The 18,354-nt window shown below is 38.7% G+C and overlaps 1 protein-coding gene across 1 annotated transcript; it reads right to left on the bottom strand.

Moving 5' to 3' along the window:
* Window positions 1-13,711: 13,711 nt before the first annotated feature.
* On the bottom strand, window positions 13,712-15,470 carry LOC130843889 (protein SET-like). Its single transcript, XM_057719799.1, has one exon. It carries the CDS (start codon window positions 15,412-15,414, stop codon window positions 14,536-14,538), a length of 879 nt encoding a protein of 292 aa, XP_057575782.1. The 5' UTR covers window positions 15,415-15,470; the 3' UTR covers window positions 13,712-14,535.
* Between the last annotated feature and the right edge of the window lie 2,884 nt (window positions 15,471-18,354).

The following is an 18,354-nucleotide window of genomic DNA, read 5'->3' as shown; positions in this document are numbered from 1 at the left end:
TTCAATTGTTATTGTTTTCTGAACCGACTGGATGGGGCTGGATAATAATGGAGATATTTTTGACAGTCTCTTATTTATGTGTCTCTGGATGAGTTTGTGTATGAGTGTGGGTAAGCTTCAGTGCTGCACAAATCAGAGGAATGTTTAAGGTTAATATGGTTGAAATGAATTTGTTTACTCCCCAAATGCATTGACTTCTAGATTCTTCTAAAACAACTTTAAATTGTACACCCACCACAGAGAGCTTATTTACATAGGAAGCATGGTATACATGAAAAAAAAAAGGAGTTATAAAACTAAGATTCTGGAGGAACAATTGAGTCCAGTTTGTTTTGGAGCTGTCCACATTGTAGATGGTTGGGGAAAAAAATCGTATTAATTTACTGCAGAAATAACTTAATAAATAAATGTTTGAATAGTTGACCTTTCTGGTGTAAATATCAATCGAGGTGAATTCACTTAATGGGGGATAGGACTTCTGTGGGAGTTTACTTGAGATGGTATATTTTGCAACCTGGGTTTAAAGTAACAATCTGTGAAACTAAAATATAATGGATTGATTTTGACTTGTATAGCTACACTATTATTTTGATTTCAGAAATTCATATGAGTTTACATGTGTGTGATCCAGATCAGGCTGTACGTCTGTCCCCAAAGGTTTATTGAGCACATACTAGATGCCAGACCACTTGTATGAGCTGAAGAAACAGAAAAACCCCTTTATTTCTTTAAGAGGTTCAGAGCATCCTCTGTGTTTTTGTAGCACATGTGACAGTTGAAATTTATTCATTAATTGTTTAATTTATCACGGAATACTTGCCTATCCCTAAAAATGATATGCCCCCAGACAGCAAAGTCCACTCCATTTTATTTCCAGCACCTAGCAGAGTGTCTGTCACATTGTAAATGTTTAAGAAGTATTTGTCTGAATATAAAAGAATAAATAAACAGGAAGCATGGCTAGCTGTGAATACAAAATGCAATCTCCTTTTTGCTTTCTTATTATCAAAGTACTGACAATAATTCATTTGAAAAATGCATGTCTTAGCCTTCCTTCCAACCTCCAGGTAAATGTGGGGCTTCTAGGAACATTTCTTTGCTCCTTTTTACTCTACCAGTTCCTGCTCTTGCTTCCCGTCTAGAACTAGAGCAGCCCGTCTGGCTTGCTAACCCCACTAATCTGGAAGCTGTATGATGAAAGTCAGGCTTTAGGGATGATCAAGTGAAAAGACAGGTATGGAGGCCAGGCTTCTGACAGTTACATGGAGACCCGAACCAGCAACGGAAGGGCCGTCGTCCAGACTTCTATAGCATAATAGGAAAATAAACTTCTGTCTTATTTAAATTACTGCTATTTCCTATCTCTGGTGCTGGTAGCCCAACACAATTTTTCTACTTGATTTAGACCATTATAGGTTTCTGTTGCCAACAATTGGACACATGTGGCAGACAAACTAATCCCATTAAGACTAGTGTGTTATTTCTTTTCCTCGCAATTGAAGGTTTTTTGATTGGGTTAAATGAGTGGTTCTCCATTGGGGGTGATTTTGTCTCCCCAGGATATCTGACAATGTCTGGAGACATTGTGGTTGCCACAACTGGGGACAGGGGGTGTTTGTCCTGGTATCCACTGGGGAAGGGTCAGGCATGCTACTACAGTGCCTAGCACAGAAGCCTACAACTGAAAATTATCTGGACTAAAATGTTAATAGAGCCGAGGTTAAGAAACTCTGGGTTAATTCATTAATTAAGTTGTTTAGACAGACACCAAACGGTTAACCGTTGATTAATGCACTTTTTTTTTTATGTGAGCCTATTTGTTGACTTTGTGCAGAAAATGGTCATTTTTCCTCAAATCATGAAGTAAAGTTAGTTAAATAAAGGTATACTCTATTTGATTGCATGGGGGAGTGGATAACGCACAAAGTATTGGCCTGATGAATTTTACATGAAAGTAGAGTCATATGCAGAAGCATGAGAAAGTGGCAAGAAATTAAAGGGATCAATGTGATAGACATAACAGTTAAGAAAACTGTGCTGCAGAGTGAACTAAAGATGGTTATGCAGCTCGGTGGACTTTTGTTTGGAAATAATGGTATAGTTAAATTGGAAATTGAGACATTAGAATAAGAGCCTTTCTATGAGAAAATGGGCAAAGTTGAAAAAGTCTTTGTAAGAATCCCCATCTCTGTGACTTCCTCATTTTCCTCTTGGATCCAAAGATGAAAATAAGGAAATGGAAGGAAGGAAGCGAGGGAGGGAGGGAGGAAGAGGGGAAGGATGGAAGCTAGAAAGCGTGGAAGGCGGGACAGAAACAAGTACTGGGCACTAAAAAACAATTGAACCCATTAGTGATAAGATAAAACTAACCAAATTAAACTAAGTAAAAACAAAATACACAAACCCCACCTGGAGTATGGAATGGCTCTATACTTGCTGGCAAAGTAAAACCTCAACTAGCATTAAACAGTTAATATTTATAGGTAACTTTGTAATCATTGCTATCAGCAGAATAAAGCTACAATAATCCGATTGCCATCAGTTTAACCAAAGCCTGTATCGTAAACCTTGTAATTTTCTGCTGTCATGCTCAGCCACTTTCAACACATTTAAATTAGAAAGGACTATGCTAATTTTACTTCATAGCCAGGGTAATTGTTGTAAGACATAATTATCTTTTTTTTTTCCCAATCGTTTTATTCTCCAGTGTTGTTTAAATTCAGTCTCAGTTACCCCATGTCCTTTTAAGCCTGAGCCATCTCTAGCCCCCACCCTGTTGGAAATATTCCTTTCATCTTCCTTAGCTATAAAGAGCTTAGATGTCCTTTTCCAATAGCCATGTTATTCCTCTGTGATCTTCCTGAAGAATAGTGTGTGAGTCTAAGTTGTGAGTTAACTTTATATTTAATTAAAAAGGGCTGCCCTTTATTTCCTGTATATTAATGCTTAACATACCATAGAATTGACTCAAGAAAAAGTAATAAAAGGATGGCAGTTGGAACATTTGAAAAGAGATGGGTTGTGTGGGGAGCATCACTGCTGTTTTAAAATACTTGAAAGAGAGAAGAGAACGTATTCATCCAGAAGAACTAAACTGGGACAAATGAGCAGAAATGACCAGGAGATTTGGGCTCCAAAGAAAATAGGATTTTCTAGCAGCTGAAGTGGAGTAGGTTTCCTTATGAAGCAATGAGTTCCTGAGTTAGAAGTGTTCACCCTGAGATAAGGGACCCCCCAAATTGAGAGGGAAGGGGGAAGGTAAGTTTCCTTCTTTGTATAGAGCAAATATTTTTTCCCCTAACAAACTGTACCAAAGAAAGATTGCTACTGATTAGGTAGTACTCATCTGCTAAAATGAGTAAGAAAGATGCCTGAAGGAATAAATAACATTTTGCTGACTTATTGGGTAGGTATCTTGTGACTGGATGTGGGAGAAAAGATGAATCTTTAAATACTCAAGCATCTGAGAAATCTATACTATTTGAATTCACCTCTGTTTATCCTGTGTCCTTCAAATTCTTCCTAATGATCTGTGGTGTCACTACCCTAAGGTGTCCTAAGCTACCTTTCTCCTGACAAGTTAGTCACCAGGAGCTTGATTCTTCTTCCCTCTAGCAGTAAGAAGAGTTTATTAATTACGTTGCTTTAAGATGCTGAAGGACTGACCCATGAATTGTAGTAAGTTAATCACTGATATTCATGCTCAAGACAACCCCCATGCTTTAAGCCCAACCATCAGAAGTCCAACTCCAAGTGTTAAGTTCTCTACTATTTAAAAGGTTGGCACCAAAGAAAGAGGGAGGATAATGTTGGGGGACACGCCTGTGGTATTCCTGCTAAGAGCTCTGACTTTTCAGCGAGGCTTGCACCTGTTTCCAGCACGCATTTGAATGCTGCAGGAGTTAGAGGTGAAGGACCGGGTAACAGATGCAAGGCTAGAAACCACTGGTCGGGCACTGAGGTCTCAGTTCCATCCCTGTATGGCCCTGAATATGCTAACACCTGCAACTTGTTATGTCAAGGTATCCAAAGAGAGACCTGGAAAGAGAAAATTCAGCTCACTCCTGAGGCCATCAGATTTGAGTAGGTTCCTGTCTTTTAAAATGCATTAAAACTATGTTTAGGTAAATTTCATGATCCAAAACAATACTCGTACATACGGCACCAGCATGCCTATGTACACGTTCATATGCATTTATTTAGTGCAATCTTGAGGTTAGAATGTGTATAATGCACCTAAATAAACAGTGGAGACATTTTCTGGAACTCTTGAAATGAGTACTTTATGCGTATAGATATTGGCACATATGACATTAACAAGGAAGGCATGCATGCACTCGGGGGATTGATTTAGGAAAGATAAGATCAGCTTTTTTCAAGCTCTATCACTAAAAGTTCATTCAGTACACCTCAGTTTCCTCACCTGTATAATGGGGGTGAGACTGTTGCTTTCTATCTCTCCAAGGTGTCCTAAAGATTTATGAGATCAGTTTTCTCAAGCATTATGAACTTCTTGGGAAAAGGTACTATGAAATATAAAGCATCATTATTCTTTTTCTGGGACAGGACCCTTGGGTGGGGGGTTCCCTGAGAAAGAACAAATAGAGTCATTTTTACTGGAGACAAGAGAGAGATGTTCTCATCTGAAATTCCCAATTCAGCAAAAAACAGGGTTGCTGTAAAACCTAGTCAAGCTCGATCTTTAAAACACTCTTTGCATTCCTGCACTTTTCCCCATCTATTCGGTCTCTTGGATCATTATATCAACTCTGTAGGTAATAATGTGTGTGTGGGGGGGGGGGGACAGAAAGACAGAGACAGAGAGACAGAGAGACAGAGACAGAGACAGAGAAAAGAGAATTAAAAGGTTTTACCCTGCTGAATACCTGTTTATAATAGCTTCTGGTTCAGCCTAGTTGGTTGTCTACTTAAAATTCAAAAGAGGTGCTTTGTTTTGGACAGTTTTACTTTTTTTCATCTTCTTTTGGTAGAAAGTTACAGGCAATCATCATTATTCAACATGTTTCTGTTCATGACAATGAAACAAAATTGTATGGAAATAAATATTTTTCTTTTTGTTTGATGATATGATTTCAGGACCCCTGTGGCAAGTACATTACAAAGAAAATTCAGATTTGCAAAGAAAAATTGTGAATTATTCTTATGTTCATCCTTTGCCCTGAAAAAACATCAAGGCTGATGAAAAGACTTTCCTGGGACTTCCCTTGGTAAATTGGCACGTTCTCTTTTTCTCTTTACCACACTATCCAACTGTTTAAGTCTGAAGCCTCAATTGTAACTCACCTTTGACCTGAAATGAGAAAAAGAAACATTAAGTGTTCTTTTTATTTGACATTACAAGTACTGTATTGCCCCTTGGTTATTATCCAATTATGTAATAGAGCCTTCAGTGTTTGGTTTTCTTTCTTCATTTAAAGGATCTGAACTCTGGACAATTTGACAGTTCTGAGCCTGGAACTGCCCTGTTTAACCATAGAGTTGTCTGGTCCCCAGCTCTCTTCTCCTGTGGCTGGAAACCAGCAGAGATGTTTTATAGACTTTGAACTCTACGTGAGGCCTAATAGGATATTGATAGCAATAGTCTGATTCTGTCTGCCCCCCTCCTGCTTGGAGGAAGGAGCTTGCCACATCATTCACAGCTGGCAGCCTCACAGCCAGGACCCAGCTGTCTCAAGTAAACCACTTTTCTCTTCTCCTTCCTGGACTCACAGGTCTTGTCATCACTCTGCTGCTTTCCTGGTCTTCCTCCAGCAGTGCTGGACCCGGGTGGGCATGACAGGATTCAGATATCCTGCCCAGTTCTAGAAATCGCAGAATTTAAAGATTAGAATCAACCACAGGGACCAACTAATCCCTTGCTACTCAAAGTGTGGGCTTTGGACCAGCAATATCAACACGATCTGGGAGCTTGTTAGAAATGCTGACGTTTGGGTCTCATCCCAGACCTAGGAAATTAGTCTCTGCTTTTTTTCTCAAGATCTCTAGGTGGTTCATAAGCACATGATAGTTTGAGAAGCACTGCCCTAATGCCACATCTCTCCTGATTTAAGAATTTTATTAATTATTTAAGATGTAAACAATTTAAGAATTAATTTATTCTAGAAAAAGAAATGACCTGGACTTTTAAAAATTCTGGTCCTGTGTTTCTGGGGCAGAGCACGCGGAAACACATGTATCCAGAATGGAGAAGCAGGGATGGCTCTAAAAGCAGTGGTTCTCAAAGTCATGTCCTGGGAGCAGCAACCTCAGTACTACTTGTTAAAATGCAAATTCTCAGACTAAATCCTAGACATTCTAAAGCAGAAACTCTAGGATTGGAGTCCAGAAGTCTGTTTATAAACAAGTCCTCCAGGGTGTTCTGATGCAAGTTCTATAACTACAGGTTTAAAGAATAAGGATGTCCCAAACCTTACCCCTGAAAGATGAATCTAGACCTGTACTGTCCTGTGGTTGTTTTGATTTAAATTCACATAAATTAAATAAAATTAAAAATTGTGTTTCTTATTTGAACTAGGCATATCTTAAGTACTTGATAGCCCCAGGTGGCTAGTGGCCACATAATGGATAGCATGGATAGAGAACATTTCCATCATTTGCAGAAAATTCTCCTTGACAGTGCTGATTTGATCTAGACTTTGGACTAGAGAGGTATAGATAACAATATTAACAATAATTAATAATAATAACAACAATAGTGGCAAAAATAACAATTCTCATATGTTAACTGATTCCTACATTCCAGGTGTTGAGCTAAAACATCAAGTGATTTCTCTTTTTCCCTTACAGATTACCATACTATTGTTTAATTACCGTGTTTGAGTCGCAGGGATTTTGGTGAGGTGAAGGAACAAAGAAGAACAGGGAAAGCAGAAGCAAGAGGAAGAGTTTCTTCTCCAAAAAAAGATTTCATTTGAGGAATTGGGTGGACTCTAATTCCTGAAAACCATTGACGGAACTCAAAGAACATGTCAACACAGAAGGCAGTTAAGCCAGTAAGATATCACTGCTAGAGCTTTTTCCCTCTCTTCAAGGCTAGAACATACGATGTGGGGCCAGGATCTAAGAGCAATTACATTGTCCATTTGGAGTTCTGTTGGTTGGATGTTTTCGTAGCTTTGCATCCAAGACTGAATCTTTCCGCAGGCAATCTCCTGGAACAGATGTATCACTGGTCTCATTAGCCGATGACTACAGAATAAGATTGCCCACCTGTTGAGCCCAATATTTTATTGAACAAACCTACCTACATAATTGCTGGATGTTAATTTCCCTCCATATGTTCCTTGCTCCTTCTGCAGGCTCCCCTGTGACTGACTGCCTCACTGTGTCCTAAGACCTGTCCACTTCCTCCTCCTCCCCTTTCCACCACTTTTCAGTTTTTGTGTGTTCTGTGGGACACTCTGGGACTGTGGATGCAACTGTGAACATGGCGGCCCTTTCTTTCTCTCATGGAACTTATGCTTTACAGATGACCTCTTTGAGTTCAGAGTTCCCCAGGTATAGCTGGTCTCTCTGGCCTCTGAGAAGGCATGCACATTCTTTTCCCAAATTTCCTGTATCATCTTGGAGACTTGATCACACTTTTTCAAGCATTTTGCTAAAAGCCTGAGGGTATGGGAAATCACACACCCTAGACATCATAACTATTACTGGAGGTGATGATGCCCTTGGATGTCTGGTGAGACACAGCTTTACCGAAACCTTCGATTTCCTTACTAACTAGTTTTGAAGCACTGAAGCTTCCCCAAGGAACAAAAGGTTAATTGAAAGATCTCATCAAAGTGGCCCCTTCCTTTACAAATAGAGGGTCTGTCTGAGGGGGCAAATTCTAGTCTCCACCTCGAAGACAGAAACTGCTTGAAAGCTCCCAGGAAGCACTTTTCCCACCTCCCCCAAAGTAAGGTTTGGTCTTAATTACACTGGCATTGTATCTTTTCCCTTCCACCTGCCAACATTTCCCCCTCCATATTTTTCCCCTTTTCACAATGATAGGTAAACAAAAAATACACAGAGGGAGGGTGTTTAGGGGTAAGACAGCCTGGGAGTTGCCGGGAGAAAATTCATTGATTCTACTCTTGAACATGTCAAGCCCTCCACCCCCACAGCTTGGTATACATTTTCTCTTCTGTTCAATGTGTCCCTGTTTGGGGTGCTTAGTAACAGACTCATAGACGTTTCAAGCTGAAAGTAGTTTAGAGTTTATCGAGACTAGCGGGTTTTTTGAATGTATTTTAATGGCAAAAATCTCTCTTCAAACAAAACCCTACATGGAAGTCCAATAGATGAACCAGAAGAAAATGATCTTCTCAAGTTGAAACAAGGAGGGCCTCTGGGACCCTCCCCCTCTCGCTGGGGTTGGGCTTACTGAGCTCTGTTAGAAATCATTTATCTGGCTTCACCCCTCAATTTACAGAGGGAGAATCTAAAGCCAAGAAAAGGTAAACAATTTTCAGGAGATAAGATTTTGGTGAGCCTAAACCTGAGACTCAAGCCTTTTGGTCATCCCTTCTGCTTTCATTGTGTTACCCCATGATGCTTTTGGTAGAATGGTTGTTCAATTTCTCAACCAGAAGCTCTCATGAATGAATAGTTCCTTAGCTAAGAAAGCTGAGCACATCCTTCTTCTGCTTAAAATCATCAATTGGCTTCTCATATAAGTCAAAGTAAAGTCCAAAGTCCTTATGATAGTCTCTAGGGCTACCCAGTCTCTCTCCTCTCACTCTCTCTCTGTCTTAATTCTTGATTCTCTTCACAAATCTTATTTTACTCCAGCCACACTGGCCTTCTTGTTTTCCTCAAGCACATCATGAATACTCCTACCATCATGAATACGTGTTGTTCACCCGGCTTGGGAATCTCTTCCTACAGACATTGCATAGCTTGCTCCCTCATTTCCCTAGAGCTCTGTTCAAATATCACTTCCTCAGTGAGGCCATCCCTTTATTAATTGCGGCAGCTGGTCTCCAAAGATGGCCCCACCAAGGAACCACACCTTCTTTTATTGACGCCTTGTATATTCCTCTTCCCTTTTGTCTGAGGGGCTCTGTGACTTGCTTTTGACCAATGGAATGTGGAGGAAGTGATGCTTCATGTCTTTCAAGACAAGATGATAAGAAGCTTTGCAGCTCTCATCGGGATTTCTTACAATACTTGCTCTAAGGAAGCTGACTAACGTATAGGAAGCCTGATTATCTGAGCCCACTATGCTGTGAGGAAGCCCAGGAGAGCCACGTGGAGAAGTCATGTGGAGGCAGAGTGATGCCTGGATGGACCCCCCAACAGCCTAGGGATGTAAAGAAGTGAAGAAGATATCTTAAACTTGGAGCTTATCCAATGCGTTGGATGACTCCAGTTCTGATTGCCAAATGAATACAACTGCAAGACAATCCCAATTGAGAACTGCCTAGTGGAGGCCAGTCAAGTTACAGAATCATGAGAAATTACGCTTTTTTTTTAAGCCAATAGGTTTTATGGTGTTCCATTGTGCAGCAATAGATATTAGTAAAGGAAAACAATGTAAGTTGCATCCCTCCTTTGCTCCTATATACATAGTGTTGCTCTATATCCTCCTTCCCTTGCCTTATTTTTCTCTATAGCTCTCTCATCACCATCTGGCTTACTGTGTATTTATCTCTTTGTTATTGTCTCCTTACCCCCCGGAATAAAAACTGGGAAGGCAGGGACTTTTTCTTATTCATCACTATATCTCTCATGCCTGGAACATGTCATAAGATAGGCACTCAATAAGTATGTGTTGAATGAATGAATACATTTATTTTAATCTATTTTTCTAAGTTTGTTTTTTTTAAGTATAACAAGCCCATAAAATGAAAGGAATGAAATTATTTATAATACCCTCATGACTATGGACTACAATCTTATGGACACAACATCTGAAGTGGACCCAAATGCTTCAGTCTTCCCCTTACCATAAGCTTTGGTCAATAATTACTGACTCAGCGGGAAAGGAACTAGAAGTAAACTAAGTCAAACAAAGCTCCAGACAAAACCCGAATGGAGATGGTTATCAGAATCAAATCATACCCTGATGAGGAGTTCTTGTCAGGAGACAAACTGGTACCCACCTCTCCCTCCACACATTTCTGGAAGGGCTTGACATCCCCCTGCATTCCGTAAACACTTGTGGAATGCCTGTTCTCTCTTTCTCTCTCTCTAGCATTGCAAGTACAGAGACTAAAGGTTGTATCCCCTATTTTCAGTGCAGGGAGAATGAACAGAAAGAAAATTTTCAGATAATGAAGAAAAACACTCCAGACTTTGATATAAAATGTGTAAAGTCATTGGAAAGTTTGAAAACAAGAAGTTTCATTTGTGTTGCAATGCAGTCCAATCTATCTTTTCTTATTTCAAGAACTTTGTGAAGAAATGAAGGATATAAAGATGCTTCTGCTGTTAGCTTTGCTTACTGTTTTCCTCTTGGTACTTGTGAAGAAAGGCGGAAGGGATTGCATGTGTATCTTCACGCAGAAGAATGACTTCACTGTCTTTATAAAAACAGTTCTGTTGATACGGACCAAAAGGAATGTGACTTCACTGACTTGGCCAGGGATACACCCATGAAAACCCATGAGCAGTAGAATGATGTCACCAGCACACACAGTGACTCCACACTTCTTCAGCATTCTTCATGGGTGTGAGTAATGTCTCTGTGATCCTAGTATTTTACTAGTTAGAAATGACATGGGTTACCAATAATGCCAACTGCCTTCCACTTCCTGCTCTCAAGAACAGGGTAGATCAGTAAGCAATGACTCAGCTACAGCTGCTAAGAAATGCATCCCACTCTTAACCCCTTGCCTACAGCCCCACCCCCAATCTTCCCTGGGCTAGAGAACAGGCAATGTTCGAACAGGTGTTTTTCCTTCTTCCTGGGACTAAAAAGGTTGAATGAGTTCTGTACTTCTGTCCCTCACCTTCCTATGGTAGTTAGTGGGAAAGTCATCCATGAAATGGGAATGAATACAGTCTGAAGTTTTTTCCCGCCATCCCACAATGGAAACAGGTGTTTATCTCACCCACATTTGGCACCACCTAAGCTGACTGTGAGTTAACAGTGCTCAATTCCTTGGTGGCTTATTGATCTGGATTAGTGCACCAGGCATGGAGGAATCTGCCTGTGGGCCAGGCAGCCAAGGACTAGGCTCTAGAGTCTCAGAGGGAAATTAACAACATGCAAGCCAATGCCCAGATGAACCCTTAACGAGCGGTTGCAAGTGCAGGATAAACAGGAGGCTGGATGCACTTTCTAGGGATCTCCCACCTTAACCTCTCTACTGTCTACTCTAAAGCCATATTTCTGTGCAGGGGTGCACCAAAACCACCCGTTGATTCATTTCCTTTTCTTGAGATATTTATGATCCCTTATCCGTGGAGAGAGAGAGAGAAACAGAGAGAGAGAGACAGAGAGAGAATGAAACAGAGGGGCTGTCCAGAGATTCAGCAGGGAAATTTTTATCGCTTAAAATAGGGAGATGATGCTGATTTTTATTTCAACTTCGTGTGGCTCTCATTTCACTTGGTGCTGCCTTCCCTGTGTTTGAATAAGAAGGCTGGAGGCATTCTCTCCTCCTGGTGTTACTGCTCCACCGACTGGGGCTTCCTGCTTGCTTTTAACCTCAATGGGTTAACTTCATAAAACGGCAGCTCTTTATTCCAGCCTGAGATTTCCCATCATACTTTAGGACCAGCGAACCGTCCCTTCTTTGATGGCACCTTTTGGCTCCACAATAGAAGCCAATTTGTTAGACTTCTTTACAGGTCAGGGGCTGCGTGAAGATGTGGAGGGCACAGCAGTGGGCACTGGAAAATGAAGTTGTATTCGCTTGGCAAATTATACGTCTGCTGCACTTTATGGGCTCTGATTTCCTTTCCTCTCCTTTCCCCTCACTCTCACTGGCCCCTCCCCATTTCCTTGCCTTTTCTTGAAACTGAGGAAGCGTGTATGTGAGATATCGTCACATATCCAGTTAATGTAGGTTAATAGATTGATTCCAGTGACACGGGTCATAATGAACAGTAAATTGTTTTATCTCTTAAGTCTTATTTGGTCAGCCAGGAAAACATATGAGGTAATATGGCTTGGACTAAATGGACCGTATAATAGATCTCCTTCTAAAGAATAAGGACAGGGGTGACAGCGCCTCTTATGATTAATGAAAATAATAATGGTCCTGAAATTGAAATTTTTCTAATTTTTTTTCCCTTCTCCTCTCTTGGCCGCCACCAAAAACTTCAGCCAGGAGATGATTTGTGTACAATAACTGGCTCTGACTTCTTCCTAGGCTAAAATACATACTTAGAGGGTGGGGGGAAGAAGAGAAGGAGGCAAAGGCATAAATTGGTTTCTAGACTTTTGTGTGTGCAAGGTGGAGGGGAAGGAGGGCATTCATGTAAATTTCTTCTCCGTGGGGTTCCCATGTAAAGACTTTTTACAGAGCATGAATGTCTTTGGCATCCGATGTGTTATAGGCCAATCTGACTATTTACTTGGAATCAAGTCTATTCTTTTTTTAGATTTACTTTTAAATCATCTCATTTCCCCCTTTCCCTCATCCATTTTCCCCCTGCTTGGGCCAAGGAGTTTTGTTTTCTTCTATATCTCTGCCAAGACCTATATCTTCTCACTGGTTACCAGAAAAAAGCAAATGTATGTCTCAGTTTTTCAGAGTAGTCCTTTGAGACTCTTTGTAAAGAAAAGGCAAGGAGGAGAATTTTGATTAATCATCAACAGACACAACAGCATTACCACTTTGGAAGGAAAAAGTGAGCAACAAGTTACGATGGTTTGTTCTGTCCCAGGAAGCTCATTCTACTTGCAAACGATGGTGGATCACAGTATCACGATGCAATTAGAGAAGGCTTATGATCCTTGGGATATGATGAAAGGAAGAAATAAGGGGATCTAGAGAAAGGAGTAAGAGCCTTCAGCTCCAACTTGAATAAGGACCATTACCTTCAAGCCATTTCTTCCACATCACAGGCCACATATCATTTAGACAGCAGCCTGAGAAATGTATTCATGCTGCTTGGGGTAAAAGTGGTGTAGATAGCCTAGGCAAGCCATCTTTTCTCAGATTCTGTCCAAATTTTGTACAAATTGATTTCTCAAGAATTTGTCTTGCACAGTCTTAAGTAGTTGCTTCTAGACATTCTTTATGGCAATACAATCTTTTCTATCTGGTTTGTGCCAAAGCAAAATAGACAGTTGTAGAATCAGACAGCACCAACACAAGATCTTTGATGGCAAACGGTTAGGCAAATTTTGCTCACCTGTGTAGAACAGAATTAAGAGAATATCATTCATCCAACACAGACAATTATTTATTGCCCCTTTAATATCAAATTTCCTCCAAAGAATTATCCAAATTATTTCATTGAAGTGTTTACTTTTCAACCAATTATTGTAACAAGATGTGAAAACAAAGTCCCCGTTTGCTTATAAATTAAAAATAATAACAAAAATTAAAACTGTAAATAATATACTGTTAATATATTGATAATTTTGCAAAACAAATTACAAAAATATATGACATGGTTCTATTTTGTATTTATAAGTTTATGTATAAATTTACATATAATTATCTATACATATATATGCTTTTTTTTTTTGTACACATTTAGTTTTATTGTAACAAAGCAACTTGTACACTTTTAACGTTTCAAACTGAGCATCATCTTTCCTTTCCAGTGAAACAAAAAGAAAAATTTAAAAATAAACAGGAACAAAATTACAATAGAGAATGTCAATTGCAAATAAGATCCTACAGGTTCTGCTGATTCTCCCATCTAGTGGCAGGGCTCAAGTCATCATTAGGAGAGAATTTTATTTTAAAAGTGTCATCTTAAACTGCAAGGATGTCCGTTAAACATCACAATTAAACATGCCAAAGGAGAAGCCATGTTGTCAAAATGCCCACTTAACCCACCCAAACATCTCAAACCCACCCTTTGCTGATCTTCTATAACCCCATTTTTTTAAGTTTTTTTTCTTTTTTTAAACAAGAGAAAGTAGACAGATACATGTTGGTAAATGCTAACTGTCCATATTCACATAGAGACACAGTGTAATCTCTGAGCCCAATATACAGAGAAAGGAGGAAAAAAGCTAGAATTCTATGCACTACTACACAGGGGCCTAGCACCCTCCAGCTTCCAGCAGAGCTAAGGGAGCAGAAGGTTTTTCTTTTTTCCCACAGAGCATGGTGGTGTTGATTCCATAAAGTTTTTGTTGAGACAGGAAGGGATAAAAATGAATTTGGAACAGAAAGGGGTAGAGATTCTTTTCCCACTGAATTCTGCTCAAGGTATTTCCCCCCAAAATAGGTTGTGAACCATGGTATAAAGAGAAAAGAGACCTCAAAAACAGGGCGACTGAGCACAAGAGGAGGAAAAAAAAAGACAAAAAAAAGACAAAAAAAAAAAAAAAAGACTGCAACTTGCTCCCAGGGACTGGAGAAAATTAAAAAAGGAAGGTTGGAATCCATCAGTGTTCCATTAGTCATCTTCTCCTTCATCTTCCTCTCCTTCCTCCCCCTCATCATCATCTTCATCTTCTTCACCTTCATCCTCATCCCCTTCTTCATCAATATCTTCCAGTCCTTCTTCCTCTTCATCATCATCATCATCTTCTTCTCCTTCCCCTTCCTCATCATCCATGTCCGGAACCAAGTAGTACTGTAATGGATTTGGCCAAATATCATCTTTGATGACCTCTCCTAACTCATCTGCACCTGCATCAGAATGATCAGTAAACCAGGTGAAGAAGCTTTCTGGTTCCTCATGCTGTCTCTTCCTGCTGGCTTTATTCTGTGTTTGACTTGAACGTTTTGTCAAATCCTTTCCGGATTTCCATTTGATTTCAGTGGACTTTGAAGATGGATCACCACTCCCATTCAGATGAAATTCTTTGGCGAGAACTTTATTTTCGAAGTAAGGGTTTTCATCAAAATAAAAATCTATTCTGTAACCTGATTTAATATCTTCAAATTCTGTCACTTCAACTCTTGTCAAATAATGCAGCGCCTCTTCACCCTCCTCCCCAAGCAGTGCAGACACTTGTGGATGGTTAACAAATGTTGTTACCCAAAAATTTGGGATTTTGGCGATCAATTCCGACCTCTTCTGAAAATATGGTTGGCGGAGTTTGTTATATTTCTGTTCTACTTTCAAAATCTCCTCACTGGCTTGTTCATTAAGTCTGTCTATTTCATTTTGTACTTCATCAATATGTTCAATTGCTTCTTGCTGTTCTTTTTCTTCCTTCGGCAAGTTCGGAGAAGCAGACATTGCCTCTGACCTGGAGGCAGGAGCCAGTCTCGGTTTCTTCGGTTTCTTCGCTTGGGGTGGAAGTGTAGACTGGTGTTTGGGGGCCATGCTTGGAGAAAAGCCAAAAATCCACACAGGGGAAGAAGTTCGTACTTGGAGCTCTGAGAACTCTATATATGCTTTTTTTAATCACACTATGAATAAGTGAATGGCCAAATGTTTAACTTTTGTCACCTGCAAAGAGGTGAAATATTAGAAGTTGAAATAAGGGAAATATTAGAGATATGTTGGTAAATTTTTATGTCCTAATAAGCAAACATAACTTTTAAAATAAAATAGAAAAGTATCTATATCTTGTCTCTTGTTGCTTTACAAAAGTGAACAATAAAAAAAAAAAAAAAAAAAAAAACAGAACCTTTTAAACAGTGTTTGAAAAGTGCTTATTTTTCAGACCCGTTTGTAAAATTTTCCTCCCCAGGGCATTTCTTGATATTCAAAGGTTGTCAATATTAATAATAAGTGGTTCGTTAAAATGATAACACGAACACATTGTGGTTACAAAATGTATTTGATCTAAACTTAAGGAATGAGATAACCTGTCAAACACTCTATTTTGCTTTTTATATCTATTGCATTTTAGCTTTTTAGTTTGTCTCTGTAAATACATTATTTGAGATTTCTATTCTTAATATTTTTCTTTACAATAAAAGGGTTTTTGAAAAACTTTATTATTTTGTAGATAAAATCCATACTACCTGAATTTGAAAAAAAAAAAAAAACCACACAAAAACCAAATTGCACTTAAAATACTAAATACATTTAACAGGAAGTGACTCGTAACTAAAATGACTGCTAAAGATGCATTCGTGAATGTTTCATAGATTTCTTTGATATTAAAACTCACTCATATTAGCCTGAAATGCTTAGTGTTCAGCCTCCTTGAAACCATAATGAGAGTTACCCCATTTGAGAAATCAGGTTGCATGCTGGTAGTTAGGAGGAAGTCTTAAATGAGAAAGTTTGAAATCTTCAAATTGAGTTGCAATATTATAAGCACTCCTAATCTCAAGTAGAGGTGGTAGAATTTTTTTATGATCTATGATGTTTCGTGACATTGAACAGTGTGGAACCCATTTCAGCCCGGAAGTCATTATACTACACCTATATACATCCATACCATACATCAAAAAGGTAAGTTGAGGGTAGATTTCATCCATTTAGTTCACACTCTTAGCTGACGCTAATAGAACATCCAAGTAAGCCTAGATATTGCTTATTCAGTTGAGATATCTACTTTCTTCATTTTCTGTTATCAAATTAAATGGCTCATCTTAGCTTTTAATTAAGCATCTATTTGTTGATGTGTACAAATCTTTCTAAACTAGATTTTGAAAAATTTATTTGGTGAATTTTGGAAAATCCAGAAGGTTGAGTTATGAGGGAGAGATGAGGAAGAAAGAACAGATATCTTGGTCCTCCTAAATTTGAATGGAGACCTCAAGGGGTTCAATTTCTGCTGTATTCCTGTTTTCAAATTTGAAACTATTTAGTGACTATTCTCTTTTATGTTAACATTCTCCACATAGTAATGCAATATTTGTTTTTAATTACTCAGAATATATAGGAAAAACAGAAAGGATATTATATAAAAAGATGTTCAGTGTGGCATTATTTATCATGGCATTCATAAAGTATCCAAATCCAGGGGATTTGATCAACTAAACTTTGTTATGTCCATATGAGAGAACATTGGATATCTATATGTATCTATGATATTTAATGACAAAGATAATAAAAGAAATAAATAAAAGCACACATGCACTTAATTTCAATCTTGTAAAAAACAAACACAGAGAATAAGAACTAAAAAAAACAAGGAGGGATCATCCGCAGCTATTAGGATTAAGATATCATGTTTTTCTTTTTGAAATACATTTTTGCATCCTACAAAATTTTGACATGCTCATACCACTTTTATAAATAAAAAGAAGTTAATTTTTACTCTGTACTAGATACTGTTTTAAATTCTTTACATTAAAGCATTTAATTTTTCTAATTACTTTTTGAGATAAATATTTTTACTCCATTTTATAAATGAGTATTAATTCTCACAGAGGTTAAGTCATTTGCTCAGGGTCATAGAGCTGGTACGTGATGGTGCCAGGATTTGAACCCTGGCTGCCTGACTCCAAAGTCCATGCTTTTAATACACTTTCTAAATAAAACAGGTTGTCCAAACAGCAACTTGTGATTACATAGTTCTTTAACCTATCGTTATTACCCAGGAGGATAGCATTAACTCAGGCAAACACAAGTTTAAGATACCTAAATCTGAATAACAACAAGCACACTAACACATTACTGATGTCAAGGTTCAGAGTTGTTTAATTGCATATAATTGAATTTTCTTATTCTAATTGTAGAGTTTGCTAACAAGTTTCATAGGCAATTTTGACCTTCTGTTTTCATGGTCAATGAGGGCATGATATTAAAGACTGGCTTCTTACAGTTACGTCTATGTTACCAAATAAAGAGTTCCTGGTTTAATAGATCAATGTAGACAGACTAAATATTCCAAAAGTCCAAAGGAAACAATTTCTTAGCTAATGTCCTAAATGGATTACATAGTTGTTGAATCTCTGCTTCAGTATGAAACCTGTATGGTCATGAAAAAAAAAAAAATTACCAGCTTTAAATGTTTAAAGGACAAAGTTTTGTTATATAGGAAGGTAACTGCATGAGCCTACTGGTCCACTGTTTCATCTCAGCAGCATCCCTTAAAGCTCTAAAATTCTGAAATTAAATATGCCTTCAAAAATTTACTCTACCATCCAGGGTTCTAAGCAAATAGAACAGGGAATTAATTGCAAATCAGGGTTCACCTGCTACCTAGCCCAAGGCTTTGCTCTTACCTGCTCCCTTCCCTAACCAGCGCCCCTGCTCGCCCATCTCTCTGTTGAACCTTAAATTATCAAATGGCCATGAAAATCTCCTGAGCCCCAAGTGCTTTGGATAATTCTCAAGGCTTTGACCCAGTCTTGCTTCCCA

The sequence above is a fragment of the Hippopotamus amphibius genome, chromosome 2 (genome assembly GCF_030028045.1).
Source record: "Hippopotamus amphibius kiboko isolate mHipAmp2 chromosome 2, mHipAmp2.hap2, whole genome shotgun sequence".
Taxonomy (NCBI): domain Eukaryota; kingdom Metazoa; phylum Chordata; class Mammalia; order Artiodactyla; family Hippopotamidae; genus Hippopotamus; species Hippopotamus amphibius.
The sequence above is the reverse complement of the archived record's forward strand: the minus strand, read 5'-3'. Positions and strand labels throughout refer to the sequence as shown.